General features: G+C 41.8%; 1 protein-coding gene across 1 annotated transcript in view; it reads left to right on the top strand.

Annotated features, from left to right (window-relative positions):
• The first annotated feature begins 1313 nt into the window (after positions 1–1313).
• The window catches only part of SCARA5 (scavenger receptor class A member 5), a 121314-nt gene continuing 102029 nt past the window's right edge, over positions 1314–20598 (top strand). Inside the window, exons 1-2 of the mRNA XM_007426257.3 lie at positions 1314–1744; positions 10844–10956. Coding sequence (XP_007426319.1) covers positions 10845–10956 — 112 coding nt within the window. The 5' untranslated portion in view covers positions 1314–1744; position 10844. The remainder of the gene's footprint in view (positions 1745–10843; positions 10957–20598) is intronic.

Below are 20598 nucleotides of genomic sequence, written 5' to 3'. Positions count from 1 at the left end.
AAGTCATTGTACTGAAGCTCCTCATCCTTAACAGGAAAGAGTACTGTATAGCAGAAACTGACAAGTTCACCTAACTACAATCACGTCTGACTGCATAGAGTGGAAGCAAATTATAAAAGAAACGAATGTACCTCCCACACCACGAGATGCCCATACCTGAGTGGACAGGCATAGCTGCAATAAGCAAAATAAGCAACTCCAAAAGTTTTTAAATATTTTTTTAAAAACTGTGCAAACCAAAGCATATATTTTTTACTGGGATCCCTGTTCTGCTCTTGGCTGCTTCTACTCGCATAATGTTAAAGAATCATTATGAAAACATGTGAAGAATCTGACTGTGATTCACTGCAAAAATCTCCTGTACCAGAGCTGACTTGTGATTTGCCCAGCCAGGGTGGCTGGGGAATTCTGGGAGTTGAAGTCCACACATCTTGAAGTGGCCAAGGTTGAGAAACGCTGCTCTAGATGCATTGAATTATGACTCTCAGACTTCCATTGCCTCGCGACCAATGGCCATGCTGGTTTGGCATTTTGTCCATGTATATGGATAATTCAAAATGTATGAAAAGCAACAGGTGGTTGTATTGGCACGATGAGCAGATTCTGAAGAACAGTCAAACAAAGCGCACGATTCGCTGGAAAATTTTCCAGGGCGAGTATTCTCTTTCAAAACTCAATGTGTGCATAAAAAGATCCTGGTGATTATGCCTATGATGAACATCAGGGCTGCTTTATACTGATCCGTAGCAGAGCAATTTGATCTGACAAGCTTCGCATATTGTGCAAATCTAATTCCTGGTGGTTTACAGTTCATTTGAGCCTCCTCGTGGGCTCGTGTGCTAACTGGGCCAACATGCTTTGAGATCATTGGCACGGGACGTAGGGTTCGTATTATTTCTTTTACATTTGTGCATTCTATAAAGTAAATGTTTTTCGCTTCGATTTCACCTTGTGGGAAGCAAACTACTGCAAATACCTGTTCTGATTATTTTTAGTCACTGTGCTACAATTTTGTAGAGAAGATTGATATATTTTTCATTCCTTCCCCTGTATGTTTGTTTTGATCAGCAAAAGCCATTACAAAGAGACTGTGTGTTCTGTTTCTAGGTTTTTTTGGCACTGGCTGCGTTCTCAGATAAGCCAAGGGCTCCCCAGGAGCTTCCAGATTGCAAATTCGGATTTGTAACTAACTTTGGCAAAAAAAAAAAAAAGGCAGTTCTAGCTGCCTTTCTTAGTTTGGCCACCAGAGAGTGCATATCTCCACATGAGTTCCAGCCACAAACGGTCCACCTTCCCCAAAAAACTTTTTAAAACTCCAAACAACTGGAACTTTTTGCAAAGCACAACAACACTCCAGCCCTTGGACCTGCATCTGGTTCAGTACTACATATTTTCTGCTCTGCTTCCCATGCCTGTTGTTGTTCCATTCACCATCTGTGGTGAACTTCCCAGTCACCAGCTTTGCTGGAGATGCTGAGGGTTGGATTTGGAGAAAGCATCTGAAGTCTTTTGTCGCAAGGAGTGGGGAGGTCTGCAGATGACTCCACAGCACCTCCCCTTCACCTCCAGTTGACTATGGAAGGGGCTGCTATATATGCCTAGCTGGCTTTTTCCCTTTCTTCTGGGTTGGAAGAACCTGACAAGAAAAACACTGATCTTCTTTCCTCTCCTTCACCATGTCATGTGGCAGGAACTAAGGAGTTAAAGAGTCAAGTGCCTCGGCTGCCAAGCAAGCTTCCTTCAGGTGAGTAGCACATCTTATATCTTGTTATTGAAGAGACTGAAGCATTGGTGAGATTATGGTTTGGTTGGGAAGGCAGAAGAACCTTCTGCTGGTGAAACTTAGGGCCTTTTCCCCCTTGTGCAGAATCATGCTACAAGGTTGTTCTGGGCCTGGCAATATCATTTTTCTGCCTTGTCCCCGTGACTTTGACCCTGACCTTGACCTCAATTGCTGAATGAGATGAGCTTAAGCCATCCTTACCAGTAAAAGCCATCTCTTTTAGCCTGATGCCATCCAAAGTCAGCCCACAGGTATATCAAATTTGCTAGGTGTTTTAACCCATTACAAAATCAGGTGATTGGTAGGAACTGCAAACAGAAGCAGTGGAGATAGGATACAGAGAGGCAGTGCAACAGCAAAAATCATGCCAATGTACTTTTCTGCCAATTCAAGGTGCAACTTGAGCACTTCAGTTCAGCATTGGAGGAAAGCCCTTAGTCACCTGACTTCTAGCATAGTGCTGGATTGCTTTTTTTCCTCTTAGCTTCACTTCCCTATCTGTGAAATGGGAATAATTGTGCCTAACTTCACATGGACAGGGCTGAAGTGGGAAGAAAGAGGGGACTTTACATTAATTATGCTGTCTCCCCTCCCCTCCCCTCCCCAGCACTTCTGCTCTGTTTTAATGATCTTTCAGTGGGGCATATGAACAGATCCTAACCTCATTCTTGGAGAATGGTGAATTAAAAAAAAGAAGAAGAAGAAGAAAGACAACATCCTGCCTCTTGAAATGACATTTTTCCTGAAACAAACAAAGAAAACGCTAATTCCTATGGAATTCAAACATAGCCCCAAATAAATCAAGGAAATATCATTGCTTAGCTACAACAATATCAGTCCATCTATAGAAACCTCCGATGGGGCAGAAATATGGCTGCAAGGAAAATCCAATGGAAGCGTCTGATTGTGATGGAGACGCTGACAAATGGAACTGGAGACCAGAGGAGAGGGAATAAATTAGATATGAAGGGGATTGTAGGTCCAAGAACATACTTGGAAGGACCATGGTGTTTTAAGCTTTACTATTCCGTTTTTTGTATCTTAAACTCTATCAAAAATTTTGTTAGAGAATCTGGATTCCACCATAACAGAAAGTCCAGAAGGATATGACTATGTTTTTACAGCAATTCTGATATTATATTTAGAATTTACAATAAATATTAAAGAAGTAAACGTTCAACAATTTACATTATTTTTGGATTACTTCTGACTCCCACCTATGGTATATGTCTTCCTGGTATGGACTAAAATGGAAGGACTTCAGTCAGCCAGAAGAGTCTTCACACATGCTAAGACATGGTTTATTTTAACCATGGTTTATTAAATACACCATTATTAATGTTATTTACTTATTTAATTTGATTTATGTGGCTGCCCATCTCAGTTTTATGTGACTCTAGGTGGCTTACAGCATAATAAAATAAATAAAATACACAATAGAAAAATAGAAAATAAAACTAAAACACATAGCAGCTGGGCATACAGTAATCTAACCTATCATCCACACAAGTAGGAGATGGGCTCTAACCGAGACCCAGGGCCCCAGGCTCAGGCACAAAGGCAAGTTTTCAAGGCCTTATGAAAGGCCAACAGGGACAAGACCAATTAATCTCAGGGGGGATGATGTTTCAAAGGGTGGGTGCCATGGCAGAAAAGGCGGGACTTCTGGGCCCTGCCAGCCAACACTCCCTAGCCAATGGTACCCAGAGTGTGCTCCTTGTGCCAGATTGGGTAAGAGGGGTAGAAACAATTATATTCATTCATTCATTCATTCATTCATTCATTCATTCATTCATTCATTCATTCATTATTTTATATAGCTGCCCATCTTACATTTGTGACTCTGGGTGGCTTACAGTTAAAACATAAACAGTACCAATCATCATCATCGTCAAAAAATAAAACAGCCATGCAAACAATACAAACATTAAAAACGATTAAATAATTAAAGGCATACAGTACAATGATCAGGACAGCACAGCCATTCAAGAACAGTATAGCTGTTTTATGGGCTCCACACCACTCTCTGATCCCCAGGCCAGATGGCAAAACTAGGTCTTCAGGCCCTTCTGGAAGGCCACCAAGTGTTAGGGTTAGGGTTAGGGTTAGGTAGTGTTTATACATAACACTAGACCACACTATGTTTTATAAACTAGAACAATTGGCCTTATAAATGTGTTAAGCAAAAAATAAATGACTTTGGCTGGCTATCCACATTATGTTTAATCATAAAGTAGTTTGTTTAGTTATGGCTTAGTGTATGGTGTTAACTCAGCTAACATTGGTCTAAACAACAAGGGAATGTATTCATGAACAAGTTTACATTAAACTTTTGGAGGGATGGGGAGAGCAGCAGTGGACAGGCAAAGATGGAATGTGGGTGAGATATAGATAGATGACAGACAGACAGACAGGCCCAAAGTGATTGTTTCCTTGATTGTTTTCCTTTGCTTTCTTAGGGCTACAAAAATCCAGATGCCTACTACATGTCAGCAAAGAACTGAGTTTTTCTTGATCTCTCTTTGCTATCTAGTGCTTGTCTGGATTTTTGCAGCTTAAATAGGGTTGCCCTTCACCTTCTAAGAGTTGTGTGGAAACTATTTTAGAATTTATGCTACAGTTTTCTACCTTAATGCGTCTGGTAGCCTTATAGACACTTTCAGTAATCTCACTTCATGGATCACAAAACAGAGGCTGAAACTGCTTGTGAGTGTAGAATAGCAATCTGCTCACCCCTAGGCTAGATGGATTCATTGGAGTACCTTCATCCATATACTGTATTTAAATAAGCTTGATGTTCCTTTCACCATAGTGGCAAGTTATATAGAGCTAACATAGAGCCAGTGTGGTCTAGTGGTTAAGGCACCAGGCTAGAAACCAGGAGATGGTGAGTTCTAGTCCCACCTTAGGCATGAAAGCCGGCTGGGTGACTTTGGGCCAGCCACTCTCTCAGCCCGACTCACTTCACAGGGTTGTTGTTGTGGGGAAAATAGGAGGAGGAAGGAGTATTAGGTATGCTCACTGTCTTGGGTTATTTATAAAAAATAATAAAGGTGGGATAATTTTTTTGAAAAAAAATAAAACTTCATAGAAGACCACTGGCCACCTAAGTTCAGGGCTATCTGCTGATAGCTCTCCACAATCTGAAGTACAGCTGGTTTCTCCAGAAAGTCCTTGAGTTTGGGAGGAGATGGCCAGATTAACAAGGAATCCTGTTATGTCTCCTAGCTTGAGGCAACTGCAGATGAGAGAAATGGTGGCTTCTAAAGTCTTGACCAATCTTTAGAATAAGCCACCAAATCCTGCTTCCTAAAGGCAGATCTTCACACTAAATGCAATTTCAAGTTAGTAGAACACATGATTGGCATAAGGCAGCATTGAACCACCTCCAGCTTCTTTGGTGAAAGTGGCAGATCTCTCCCTGCCTAGGACTCTGGAAAGGATCTGCCATTAGCAGACAACCTTGAGAGGCATAGATGTATAGTCTGTGCTACATGAAACTTCTAAAGTAATCTGGATCAACACATCAAACATCCATCAGGCAAAGCAGAATGAAGGTGCCCCAGAAATCTTCCATGTGATTTGAAATTCCAAGTGTAGCTTTTGCAACACCCGCTCTCTTCCCATTGATCAAAGTCACAGACTTTTTCTCCCTTTTAGCTGTTTTTCTCTGGGTGCATTCACACAGCACAATTAATTTGGTTACTGAATGAATCAATTTTCTGGATTTGCACAGTACACTGAACCATAAATTAACCAAAGAGGCTGGGTTTCATTTGGGGCTTTCCATAAATACCACCCAGGGCTAGGCATGGGCTTTCTGTAACTGGGGCAGCATAGGAAAAGAACCCCAATCCCCCCCCCCTTTTTATTAAGAGGAAAAGTGGCAGTGGACTGAACAGAAGGAGCTGAGACTGGGTCAGGGTGAGTTATCATCTGACTGTTATTAAGCCAACAGGCTGTCAGATTTGAGTGTGGGCTGAAATTAAAAGAAGGCTAGGATTAAAGAAAAGTAGCCAAGTGGGTATGGAATGAACCCAGAGGAAAGGTGCGAGAGATAGATGTGACAGCTCTTTGTAAAATGTTGCCAGATGGGGGCAGTTCATTGACAACCTGATCAACATTAACCCCTTGTGCCATACCCCATTCTTATAAGAATTTAGTCTTATGGACTAAAAAGTCCATCTGATCCTGCATTTTCTTTTTCCAACAATAACGGGGGGGGGGGGGGGGGGAACTACCAGAAACTAGGCCTGCCAAGCATTTAATATTTGCAGGATTCATACTAGGCTCCTATTTTTGCCTCTTTTAGTCTGTGATAGAAATCGTTTTAGGAAAAAGAGAGAAAATACTTTTTTGGGCAGGGGGGCTTCAAGATGTTCTAAAGGTAAGTACTGTGGAAACCACAGGAAGGCATGTCTTTAAAAGAGTTTGATAGTGTACCTCAAAACCTATGTCCAGTAACTGTTATGATAATTACTTACCGTATTTATCGGTGTATAACACACACTTTTCCCCCTAAAATTTGGGGCTGAAATCCTAGCTGCGTGTTACTCAAGCGGCAAGGTTGGGAGAGTGGAGACTTCATTTGAACCAGGACTGTAACCGGGGCAGCTCCGCAGAGCAGAGCGTGAGTGGCGTGCGAGCGAGTGAAAACCAGCGCTCCCCTGAGCTCTGTAGAGCAGAGTGTGAGCAGCGTGCGAGTGAGCGAAAACCAGCGCTCCCCTGAGCTCCGCAGAGGAGTGCCGGTTTTCGCTCACTCGCCTGCCGCTCACCTCCTGCTCTGCGGAGCTCAGGTGCGAGCGATGGGGAGATTTTCTTTGTTCAAAGAGATGCTTTTTCTTTCATATTACGTATTTACCTTATAAATGGTATAAATATTAATAAACAAAAAGTTCAGAGATCCCTTTATTTTGCTTCCAAGTCATTTATTTTAAATTTAAGTTTTTTTACTCAAACTTCCCTCTTAAAATTAAGGTGCGTGTTATATACCTGTGCATGTTATACACCGATAAATATGGTAATTAAAACTGAGATTTATAAAGGGAGTTTTGAATACTGCCTGGGTATTCAGTTCATTTCTTTCCTGATTATTTCTGATGTCACAGGAGGAAAAATTTGGATTCCCACTCAGAGAGGGGGTTGGACTTGATGGCCTTCAGGAACCATTCAGGGCTATATGAGCCTATTCTATGATAGATATTTATTTATTATTTACCTATAAGATATATTACTCTGTTTTATAACAAAACAGTACTTATTTCCATTTAAATATACTTAGCATTAAGGCAGTTGAAGCAAAGCAGAGGGCCCTTGCTAAGAGCCCCCAGTTACAATACTGGACAATGGATGGGCGTTGTCTGTGAGGGCTCCCCTCCTATAGAACAGCCTGCCCCCCCCCCCAGGGAAAGAATAACCTCCACTTTTAAGGCATTCTGGAAGAAGGTAAAAAAAAAAAACCCTGGTTATTCTGGATGGCATTTTGCGATAGTTTTCATTCATTCATTCATTTGTTCATTCATTCATTTGTTCATTCATTCGTTCGTTCATTCGTTCATTTGATGTTAAGGCTGCCCACTCATCAGTCACTCTGGGCACTTTACAACCAGGCTGGAAAAAACACATTACAGGTATTGCTGGTGCTTAGCAGGTCCATGCCTAATTATAACTCAGAGGCAGCTGTGGTGGAGGCATTGGCACCAGTATTTTGTTAAATTGTACTCTTTACTGTTCTTGTATTATTTCTATTATTAATATTGGTCCACTGCCTGGAATCCATCTGGACTGAGGCCAAAGATAAATCTCAAATATATAATTAGAACTTCTGTGAACTTAAAATGGGGAGGTGGATGGAGTAGAGGCCACCCTGATTCTCCAGGGCCACATAGCCCCTAATATAATGCTTAAGATGTGGAATTAGGAGTGGGGAGGACCAGGTTTAAGTCTACCCTCAGCCACAGAAGCTAACTGGATGATTTTGGGGCATCATCTCCCATTCCAACCTACCTCATAGGGTTGTAGTGGTGGGAAAGATTGAAAGGGTGAGTTCCTGGACTATTGCAAGTGGGTGCAAGTTGGGGAAGCAAAATGATCTATTATTTATGAGCCTTAGAACATGAATGGTTCTTGGTGTCTCTGGTAAACCAATTACTTCCCCTGTCTAAATGACTTCGTAGCACCATTTTCTTGCTTGCCTCCCTCCCCTGTAATAGGCTTCTGTGATCAAAACTGAAACTGCAAACCCTTTGGAGTAGTGACCAATTTTTTATTCAGCCCCCCCTTTTTTAAAAAAAAAATTGTGGTATGGCCGACCTTTCATATTTTCAACTCCAGTCTTGCAGAAGGGGTTCCTCCCTCTGCCCTCATCCCCAGAGTTTAGGAGAAGCTGACCTCTTTGAGCTGATCTCAGACTTATCCAGCTGGTTTGATGTTAGGTTTGGCAGTGCTCAGCATCTCCCACCCTCTAAACATTTCATCTGTTGTGAAACACAGCTCAGCTGAGTTAACCACGCAGTGAGCCAGTGTGCGTCGATAAGGCCCTTTGGAGAAGGCTGTCTGGAGTTGATGGTTTCTCTGACTACGTCAAGAAGGTTTCGTCTGTGCTGTTTTGTTACCCACGGCACTCAGTGCACTCTTGCAATATAATAAAACATAACACACAAAGAATGTTGATACAATTGTTTATAAACAGACTGCAAACAAGGTTGCTTTTTTGTTTTGGTAGTAAATTGTAAATTGAATTTGAGTTTGATCAAAATTAGCTTGCAGAAGTCTTTCTTGGGAATTTCTCCAACCTCGTGCCTTCCAGATGTGTTAGATTTCAAGTCCCATGATTCTCAGCCAGCCTGTTAATAATGGGGAATGATGGAACATCTGGTGGGGACAAAGTCAGGAAGGTTGATGTGAGGTTTTGAAAAATGAGTAAAGTTAAATATTGAGTTGAACAGACCTATCTGTTTGGGTGTCTTGCAGTAATGCCTCCTACAATCTGACAATGGGAGCAATCTGACAGCTGGAACTGTATTATAACTGCCTTAAAAAAAGCATAGGCCATTAATCAAAGAAAGAGAAGAGGAGGAGGAAGGGGGAATGATGAGGATGAAGATAATAATTACATTTTCCCTTGCTAGTCAGTGGCATGGAGGAAGGGAAAGTCTGCATATTTAGTAGAAAGTTATGCAGGAATTAGGTCAGGAAAGGAGAGACAGCTGTCTTTTAACTCTGTAGGAAATCTTATGGGGTCGTGGGAACTGGTAGAAACAGGAGAGCAAACCTTCATCTTATACTGAGCTTATATATGTGTGTAAATAAATAATTCATTGAAAGTATGAATCTTGAGTTACTTCTTCCTAAGCAAACTGAACTCTGGTAAGCACCAGAACCCTTGAAAAGTTTATTGCTGAACGTAAGGTGTACTTGCATCACCTAAAGTTTGTTGAATGTACAAATAAGCATTAGCAGAGTAGGGTAGAGTGGGAAAGTACAGATAAACTGAAGCTGAATGGAAAAATAAGGGCATTTTCATGCAGCTACCATTTTTGCCCCTCAAACACTCAGTCATTTTGACACATCATCTTAAGTGACTAATAAGGGAATGCAGAATTTGGTATCCAACCCTTAGCTTTACCTCAGCAGTTTGGAAAGTGAATCAACCTCCTAGAGAATGGCCAAAGGAGGGAGGAGAAGGCAAAACCCCCAGTGGGAAACCACCTGCCCCATGCCACACAACTGTTCTTGGAGTGGAGTTCTGAGCATCACACCTCAGCCAGAAGTTAATCAGCCTAGCTGCAGAAGACCTATGGAAGCCCAACAATGCTGTAGGATTACAGGAGTCTTGTGTTGTGTGTAAAGGGGCCCAGAGTTTTCCTAAACTGTTTTGGAAACAAAACTGGGTATTTCAAACTTGCAAATCCAGCAAGCACTTTAAATGAATATCGGAGGCCTTCCTATTCAACTGCTGATACTCCTATTCTGCTCTCTTCCTTCCTTTATCCTTTTCTCTATTCCTTGGGTTTTCACTCAATATAAACTGTAGAGTGCAGAGACCTTCCCTATTTTGTTATGTACTTCTGTATGGTCTGATATGTATTAGTAGTTATATATCAGCCAGTCAGTCATGCAGTAGTATAATATCTGTGCCAAATGTCCATCAGCACTGATTATAGATCTTCTTTTGGATGCCAAAACTTTTCTTATGCTCCAGAGCAGCTGCAAATATTCACTGAACTTCTGATCCCAAGTGGGGGATCCAGATCAAATCTGGTAGGCTCCACAGCAGTAAATGTCATTAAGTTGAAAGCTACAAAACATTAAAATTTAGGAATAGCCCAGCTGGATCAGACCAAAACTCATCTTAGTCCAACATGTTGTCTCTCATTGTGTCTTGATACTTCTGGGGTACTTTCAAGCAGCAGATGGAGATATATAGCAAATGGTATTTGAAAGAATGCTACCCCCTTCTACCCAAGGGTAACATGGAGCTTTCAAGACAGCCTTTATTAGACTTTATTAGACCTATTCTCCAAGAATTTATCTTGGAGAATAGGTCCTTAAAATCCCCTTTTAAAACCACCCAAGTTAGTGGCCATCAACTCATCACCACATTCTTTGACAGTGAATCCCATGAGTTAATTACTTTATGGATCTGTTCTAAATCTCTTTCCAGTTAGCTTCACTGGATGCCACTTAATCCTAATGTTTGAGAGGGAGAAATAATTCTCCCTATCCACTTTTTCCATACCTTGTATGAGTTTATATATCTCAATCATATTCTGCCCTTGTTAGACTTTTTCCTAAACTTGAGAGTCCCAAGCTTTTCTTGTATAGAAAGCATTTGAATACAGAGAGTTCAGATTGGTTTGGTTGCCCTCTTCGTGCTTCTTTAGGTCTACTAATTCCTCCCCCTACCTCCCACATTTAGCAAGCAAGTTAGAATGAATGTTGAAATCTGGATTGATAAAGCTTTGATATCCTGCAGTAACATCTCAAAATGTTCAGTGCATGCCTGCAAAGTACTGTTCTTCACCAGTTTCTCAATGTTCTTCTACATGCCCTGCACAGGATGGAGAATAAAGCCATGTATCTGCACACTTTGGGTGAAAGAGAGAATGGATCCATCCTTGAAGAGCCATTTGATGGAAAGAACCTCTCAAAGCTGAACCTCTGTGATGATGGTAAGTCCCAGGGCACAACTCTGAGATGCAAATAAGATTATATCAAGGGTCAAAGGAGCATCCATGATATGTAGACCAAGAATGCTTATTTATGCAAATTCTCATATGAACATTCTTGAATTGCATCACTTGAACCAACTGCTGATTAAAGGTTAAATAACCACCACTTCCTCAAATTTCCAGTACTGTTCTCATCTCAGAAAAATACCACTCAAAATACAGAGTATGTTTGGGGAGGAAAGTCATATTTTTAAATGCATTTTTGTACAGTTTGGAAACAGGACAAAACGTGGCTTCTAACTGAACATACATGATGGTGATATAATCCAAAACCAGGCTGAGCAACATGTGGAACAGCTCTGACATTAAAGTTATGGGCAGACACATCAGAACCTTGTCCCCAAGCATAACTTAGCATAGGATCATTTTGGAGCAGTAATGAAAGTGGTAGATGAATGTACTATGGGATCCTCTATTCTCAGCCCTAAATCTAGACCAGCCTTCCCACATGCCTGCTGAGGCAGATGGCACTTGTAGTCCAGCATAACCGTTAGTTCGTCTAGTTCAATATTTGCTTCTTCCATACCAGGTTTGAATTTTTACTCATTAAAATTAATTGAGAAACACTGCTCTACAAAGTCTGAAAAGAAGCTAAAAGTATTATGAAGCCATTTTTAGTGCTGCTGGTGGATATGGAATATGCATCCAGTTTTGACCATTCCATCTTAACTGTTTGTAAACCATCTCTTTTTCAAGGAACTGGGAGCAAAGGGAAGTCAAGCAAGGTGTAGCCAAATTCTCAGTCACTAGGAACTTTCCCCCACCCCAATCATCAGCTTTCATATTTCAGTTCACTTGCTGGGTTTCCTTGGCATCCTAAGCCATAATGGGGTTAGGCAAACCATAGTTTAGCCACATGTGTAAATCTGGTTGCCAGTTTGGATGGCTGGAATGGGTCACCCAAAGTTCATGGGCTAATTCCTAAAATAAGTGAAACTAATTTCCAAGTGCAGGCAATTTTGAATTTCACAGTCTCTATTCTTCAGGAAATCTGAGCAGCTAAATGAATAGGGAATGGGACATAGAGATGCTCCCTTTTAACCTTCAAAGGATGTCGCTTCTTAGCAATGAAGGGGCCTGAAAATTGTGCAGAGTATCCTAGAGCAGCGTTTTTCAATCTTAGCAAATTTAAGATGTGTGGACTTCAACACCCAGAATTCCCCAGTCATCATACTGCTTGGGGAATTTGGGGAGTTGAAGTCCATACCTCTTAAAGTTGTCAAGGTTGAAAAACACTGTCCTAGAGAACTGCAGGTCTTGTATTTGGCAGCTCTGACCTAAAACATCTGGACTTCTTTAGCTTATGACCAAGATGATTAAGATACTTTTACAACTACAAGAGTGATGTAGTGCCTGTTGGCATAATCTAGTGTGGACTCTGGAAAGTACCACTTTGGCACAGGCAATTTACCACAGCAGAAATTCACCACACATGTTAAGGCTTTTTCTCAGTAATAGCACTGTACTTGTTAAAAACAAATTTTGTAGCTGTGGTTTTCTGAAAAATAAAAAACAGAAACCTGACTTTTTGCATCTTGATTAGAGCTGTTCCAGACTTTTAATTGAGGACATTTTGAGATAGAGAGGAGGCTTAACATTTCTGAGTGATGTGATAACCCTGAAATTTCCAAGGTTAACTTTCTCCCTATACTTTCCAACAAGTGCAACTTTCTTTGCTGCTGTTTCAATGCCCTTTTTTACTGAGGATTTTTGCTATGATCCTAGCCAATTAGGGATCTTACAGACTATACAATGACATCCCGATGCCATGTGGGCTATCAAATTTGACTTTGTAGTAATTTTAAGTATAAGGAAAGCCAGTGCTTTGTCAGTTCTTCTTCCTTGTGGTGCTTTCACTGAAACATATTAACTAATTTAAAAAATGATGCTTATCAGAATGGAAGCCCTACATGATTTATGGCCAGGTTACCTTGAAAGTCAGCATTCTTTCTTCCATATGAACCAGTGTTTCTCAACCTCAGCAAATTTAAGATGTGTGGATTTCAGCTCCCAGAATTCCCTAGCCAACTGGGGAATTCTGGGAGGTGAAGACCACACATTTTAAAGCTGCTGAGGTTGAGAAATGCTAATATGAACTTACCTGGTTTTAAGATCTTAGGAGAGGTCCTCCTTTCTGAAGCACTTTGAATGGGAACTCAAGAAAGGGCCTTCTCGATGGCTGTACCCCGAATCTGGAATTCTTTGTATGCCAGTTTGAAGATTTTCCAGGAAGAGGCAAAGAGATGAACCATATAGGCTGATGTGCATATATGCTGCAGCTGGTTTCCCAGTTGTTTTTATTGAAATTGATAGCTTTCATTTTATGTGTTAGATTATATTGGTGTCACTATTGCTAGCTATTCTAAGTACCATTTGGTGAAACAACATGATATACAGTACATTAAAAAACAAAAAAACAAAATTGATCTGACTTTTTATACTGTTTTTTCCCCCCCATGCTACAGACCATGCTCTGTTATGTCCATAGACCAGACCTTATTATCTCCCTGGATCAGAAAAAATCCAGAGAGGTTGCCATGTTGCTTTTGATCCTGGATCACACAACACAATAATTGTGAAAGGTTTTGCCATATTCTTTGATGGTTTGTTGGATCTATCTAACAAACAATAGGAAGTCAAATTCTTCCTTACTTTCCACTGGAAAACTGAACTGAGTTTAGGTGTGCTGTAATTGTTCTCTTGATCTTCATTTCTCCATTGGGCCTCTATGGGAGGGAGAGAAAGGGCTAGGTTTGTTTTTTAAAGAAGACATGTGTGCCATTAAATCAGGGGTGGGTGGAGGTGGGCTGGATGGCACCACTATACCCAGAAGCTGGTTAAACATCCAGGTTTGGCTTTGAAAGGATACTGGGCAAATGAGAGACTTCCTCCACACACAGATCATATATCCATGTTGAAATTAGTAAGTGACCAACTGAGTTCTGCTTCTGCTCCAGAATGGGAGAAATAGGTTCCAATTTCCTTCATGCTCCTTAAAGGCCTGATATAAGTATTAATATTGGAAAAAATATTGTAACTGTCCTCATTATGAAGCCTTACTCCATCTGTTTGGCCAGTGACAAGAGGAAGGCCACAAGTTGACAATAAAACTATGCTGGTAATTAAAGACATATTGAATCAGAGAGGAGAGAGGCAGGGATGTTGTATCACAACTTAATCACTTAAGAAATTTCTCATTTAAAGTGTCTTTTTCTCCTGAGACACAATTTAGATAGTAAAAAGAATTATCCTAGTGATTTATTACAGTGTTTTGGAATATACTATAACTTGTTTTTCATTTAATGGGATGTGTAAGCTAAGTATGTGAATTCATGGCTTGGTTCAGGGTAGTAGGTCAGTTTGAAGCTGTCATTTACTGTTGGCTTATGAGCTGTAATGATGGCTTAGCATGAAGTAAGGGGCATCTTGGGGGCGTCAAAAAAGTCAAGATGGTGGCTGCAACTGCACAATTGAAGCCCTGTGCCTTTTTTACATGTGTCACATCCACAACACACACAAAAAAGACACGGGGCTCTGACTGTGTGGACATGGCCCCCATCTTCACTTTTTGATCTCCTCTGTAGTCATCTGCAATGAGGGTGAAGGGGAGCACAAAATTTATTTGCAGTCACTGCATACATTCTGGTATTTGGAGGAGGGGTTGCCCTTCCCAAACTTTTATGAATCCATAGAGACACATGGTAAGAGTAACTAAATATGAGGGGGGAAAAAGGCCATTGGCCAAATAAGCCATTATGACTTTGCTCACTTGCAAAACTGATTCTGGCTCGCTTCCAGATTAAACAAACCATTGTTAAAACCAATTGTGACTATAGCCATGGCACAAACATGCCCTATTAACCCTTTTTCTTCTGTGGGTCTCCAAAACACTCCCTTCATCTCATATCCAGCCTGTAAGTAAGATAGTCCAAAGTTGTTCTTAGCTTAATAAAAAAGAGAAACCAGAGGCCAGTCACTCTCTCTCAGCCCTACGAAGCAGGCAATGGCAAGCCACTTCCAAAAATCTTGCCAAGAAAACTTCAGGGACTTGTCCAGGCAGTTGCCAGGAGTCAAAAACGGACTCAAATGCACACGGGCACACACACACACACATAAAATTATTTCAAAACCAACTAAGGGCAACCTCAGAATGTAAAAAATCTGTTTGGGTTTGTCATCCATTACCATGGAGGGAAGTCAGATGATCACCAATAACTGGGAACAGAGGCAATAGAGGAGGATAGGGGCTGACCATGGGGACAGCAAATTTAATGCTGGTATTGTTTCTGCCAAGCACCCAAGTGAAGCATGGAAATGCAGAAGAAATGAGGCCCAATGAATTTTTGACTTCTCTCTTCCTTCTTCCCTGTGGCTGCAGTGTTCAAATCATCTGCTTTTCTTTAAGAAGAATAACTTCTAAACTATTATTTAATGCAATAAGCCAGTTTCATATACTATGGCTTTAAGTATGTTTTATCTAACAAATAATTTGAAATGAGTTCAGATGAAACTTCTGCACTCCTCCACAAAGACAAACCGGGGGAGGGATGGAAGCACATGAGCCCATCGCTTGTCTAGACAGATTCTTGTAATGCTAAACAGTGGTTTAGGGTTACTGAACAAGCCAATCATTGTAATATTGTCATATGCGTGTGCTGGAGTTGATGGGTGGGAACAAGATCTGGTGTACAGTATAAAATTAGAAGATAAAGGAATGTATCCAGACATCTTTGATAAAATTAATTTAGTTCTAAAGTTTTATGTCATTTCACTTCTTTAGCAAAGTAAGAGGTCAGATCATAAAGATATGAATGATAATGCAAGTACAGTAGTACAGAGTTTATATAGTACACAACTGAATATAAAACCAAGCAATCATCTGGCAAATAATTTACAATTTTATTTATGATGTGAATAAGGATGTAGAGCATTTCTGGATGGCCAGTGTATGCTGTACCCAGGACTGTATGCTCATGGTAGCATGTCAGTCTGAATGGTCACTACATACTCCACACTTTGGTTATTTAATGGGTACTTATTCTGCTGTGTTCCACCCTGTTCTGTGCATAGAGAACACAGAAGTTTGCTGACTGCACAGATCCACCTCTGCATACAGAAAGACAAGAAATAATTGTATGTACAAAATCATCACAAGGATGTTACAAAAATAACAATGCACTAATTTTTTTTAAAAATGATGATGCTACAGTAAACAATAGAGTTTATTAAAGTGCCTTAGCAAATAGAAACATGTTGACTTGGCTGAAAAAGCAGATTGAGTGGAGCCAGCCATACTGCCTTTAGGCGGGGGGTGGGGGAGAGGATTTCAGCATTGGAATACCAAGATGAAAAGACCTCCTCCCCTTTTTGTAAATATAATGTCCTTCTCCCAAAAATGGAATTCAGAAATAAGTTAGTCTGTGGTGCTTGGAGGAACGCTGGAGTTTCTGCAGCATTAAACTAATTCAGTCTGTGTTTCCACTTTAATACAAATATAAAACTGCTGTCATCTTTTGACTTAAAATGGTACGGATTGTGGCCAGTGGTCTCATTCTACTAGATCAGAGGATTTGAAAGTATAAAATCTAACATCCTTTTCTATGGGGGAGATCAACACTTACAATTTATGTAGTTTTGTCTCGTTTGCCAGTATGAACATAAAACTGGTATACTGTATGCACTCAGGAATCCTTGAATGGCCACATGCTGCTTGTGAATGAACGTTTATTATGACCTTTGCCCAGTCAGTGAATACATCAAACCTCACAGCTTCTGAATATGTAAGTTTGGAATATCTAAAGGTTGTTTCAGACATAATGCTGTGCCAATATCTCTAACTTCTCAAAAGGTTATTTTTCCCCTGTGAAAGAGGCTCCTGTTTTTTTATTTGTTCTTATGGTGTTTGAGAATTTCTTCCTCGTTTCTCTTGATGGAGGGTGCAAAGGCTGTTGTTTTCTGCGACACGTCTTTCCTGCCTGGTGGCCCATCTCCTTACATTTCAGTTTGAAAAAGGCACTATGAAAGGGATCATCTAAAGATGTCTTCCTTTGGGATTTAATTGAAACCTACTGGCAACCAACACAGCTCATGTAGCAAGTGTGTAATGTGGATGTACTATGATACACCCATCACTACTCACTCCACCATATTCTGGACCAGAGGAAGCTTTTGAGTGGTCTTCAAGGACAGCTCCATGAAGAGCATATTGAAAGAGTCTACACATGGGTTGCCCAGGGCGTAGATGACTGTGAGAAGGACCTCCTGAACAGGCAAAATTGACACAAGAGATGAATTTGTGTAAAGGCCTTCATGACCACAGCTGGCACCTGCTCTTCAAGCAGGACTAGTGTCCAAGAAGACCTTCAAAGTGTATTGTCGAAGGCTTTCACGGCCGGAATACGATGGCTGGTGTGGGTCTTCTGGGCTGTGTGGGCGTGTTCTGGAAGTTTTGTTTCCTAACGTTTCGCTGATCACAGATGCTGGTGAAGCGTTAGGAAACAAAACTTCTAGAACACGGCCACACAGCCCGGAAGACCCACACCAGCCATAGACCTTCAAAGTATTTATTTTTGATTTGTATAGCCACCCATCTCAAACCAGAGACTCTAGGTGGTGAACAATCATAAAAATAATTAAAACAGTTAAAACACAATACAAAAAAAAGAAATTAAATACAAGTGGGAGCCAAGAGATATTATAATTCATTGGTATCAACATAGCCAGGAAATGGGGCCCTTCACTCACTTGGGACCCCAGACCCGGGCACATAGCCAGGTGTTCAGGGCCTTCTGAAAGGCCAACAGGTCAGGGCCATCCTAATCTCAGGAGGGAGGATGTTCCAGAAGGCAGGCACTACGGCAGAAAAGGCATGTCTCCTGGTCCTCGCCAGCCAATATACCTTGGCTGACAGGACCTGGAGCATGCCCATCCTGCTGGACTGGATTGGACGGGTAGAAACAACTGGGAGAAGACGGTCCCTCAGGTAACCCAGTCCCAAGTCATGAAAGGCTTTAAAAGTGACAACCAGCATCTTGAATTGAACCTGGAAACCACCGGCAACCAATGCAGTCCCCAAAGCAGTGGAGTTACATGTGCCAAATAGATGACGCTGTTTACAACCCTTGCAGCTGCATTCTGTACCAGTTGAAGCTTCCGAATGCTCTTCAAGGGCAGCCCCATGTAGAGCTCATTGCAGTAGTCCAAACAGGAGGTCACAAGGGCATGAGTGACAGTGAGCAGAGCTCCCAGTCCAGGAATGGGTGCAACTGGTGCACAACCCGAAGGTGTGCAAAGGCCCTCTTAGTTACGACTACCACCTGCTCTTCCAGCAAGAGCCGTGAGTCCAAGAGGACCCCCAGATTGTGCACTGGATCCATCTGAGGCAGTGCCACCCCATCCAGGACCAGAGGTGGAAAAATCTTGCATTGGAAGGCCCAAACACCCAAAGTCATTCAGTCTTGCTTGGGTTGAGCTGAAGCCTATTGTGCCCCAGCCAGGCACCTAGCCTCCAGGTACTGAGACACGACATCCGCAGCATCACTCAGGCAGCCCAGGGTGGAGATATAAAGCTGGGTATCATCAGCATACTGATGATAACTCACCCCAAACTGTCAAATCACCTCACCCAGTGGTCTCATGTAGATGTTAAATAAGAGGGGGGAGAGAACTGGGCCCTGTGGCACCCCACAAAACAGGGGCTGTGGGCTGGACCTTTCCTCTCCTATTAACACCGACTGGAACTGACCCTGGAGGAAGGAGGAGAACCAGCACAACCTCAAGTCACCCACCCCCAACTCCCGAAGCTGATCCAGAAGGATACCATGATCGATGGTATTGAAGGCTGCTGAGAGGTCAAGAAGAACAAGGATGGATGTACTACCCCCATCCTGCTCTCACCAGTCCCATCTGGGGAAGTGCAATCCTATTCACAATTAAAGATGGAGAGTCTATTCTTCCCCAGCTGGACCCCAACAACCTCCAGGCACTGGAACAAGACCTTGACAGCAACACTTGATCAGCCTGAGGATGATAGACGGTTGAATTGATGATGCAGCATGTTGATGATACGTGACCCCATTCTGAAGGATGACCTCACCCAGTGGCTTCATGTAGATGTTAAACAGGAAGGGTGACAATGTTGAGCCCTGTGGCACCCCACAAATCAGGGGCTTTAGTGTTTGGTGAATATAATTTTGTTTCCCACAGCTACACTCATGTGATAATTCTTGAGGTCTAATTCTATTCTGTTTAAGATTTTGAGCATTTTTAGGCCTGGAGGTTGCTTCTTACAGGAAAACCATACTGAACACTCCTGGATCCCCATCTGTACTAAGCATACCGAGGCCAATCATGTATTTCTTTTTGCTCTGTTGCTAGAAAGCCCTTTTGGAGGAGATAATTCCACTGTATTGAGCTGTTTCTTAGGCCAGTGTTTCTCAGCCTTGGCAACTTTAAGATGTGTGGACCTCTTCTTCCAGAATTCCCCAGCCATCATCTTAAAGTTACCAAGGTTGAAAAACACAGTCTTAGGCTAAGCATGGGTATGTCCCCATCACAACACAGATGCACGTGGTGTTTTGAGAAACAGGCAGCAGTACTAGGACAGAAAGAGATCCCAAAGTTGCCAAATGAGGTGAAAATTTGCCCTTGGGGAGACCATTGGTCCTTGTTTAAAGGCCACTTGTTCAACTACTGTTCAGACTTATGATGGTGCTGAACAAGTGATAGTTACGATGGGTCCTCATACTTACAGCCATTGCAGCATCCCACAGTCATGTGACTGTGATCTGCAACCTTCTCTGCCAGCTTCTGACAAGCAAAATCAATGGGTAAGCTGCCAGGAAGTGGCAAGTCACAGTCACGTGAGGTCCTTGCTCAATGAACTGTGCAATCCTCACTTAATGACAGCAACCGGGACTACTGGAACTGCTGTCACTAAGCAGCGTGGTCACATGGTTTTTCAACTTTTGACTGTGTTGCTTAATGTTGCTTAAGTTTCTGCTCCCAATTAGCATTTCTGGAGTTTCTGGTCCCAATTAGCATTGTTAAGCAAGGACTATCTGTATTACACATTGAAGTACTCTCAGTGAGGAGTTCCCAGGTCATAGATTACGTCACAAAGTTATTTTTATCCAAGTACATCTGTAGCTGGTGCACCAGCCTAAGTTGATGAAAGATGGTTTGTGCCACTAAAAGCAAAACTCAGAGCATTCAGAGCGACTGACAATAAGCTAACTTTATGACTGCACACTGCAGGCTTTTATACTCCTGTCTGTAGAACCCCATCCTGACATACTTAGTGGCTTTTTGCAACTAATGGGCCAGAAAAGCTATTCACCTACCAAGCCTTCCCGATCACTTCTCTAAGGCCACCCTTGGTTTCAGCCTATTCCTTCGGCATATATCCGTCCCAGGGTGCTGCACTGCAGGAATCTGTATTTCTGGAGGTGAAGCAGGATCACATCCTGCATATGAAGCAGCAGCAGAGAGCAACAGTTGTGGGGGGATTGTGCCCCCTACCACTGTTGAGATGAAAAAGGAAAATTGAGGACATTCAGCTGCAGCAGAAAATTAGACAGTCTA

This window comes from Python bivittatus, unplaced genomic scaffold (genome assembly GCF_059951505.1).
Source record: "Python bivittatus isolate LINGU-HERP-01145 unplaced genomic scaffold, Pbiv_v1 ctg000690_np1212, whole genome shotgun sequence".
NCBI classification, from domain to species: Eukaryota; Metazoa; Chordata; class Lepidosauria; order Squamata; family Pythonidae; genus Python; species Python bivittatus.
This window is presented reverse-complemented; position numbering and strand designations above follow the sequence as displayed.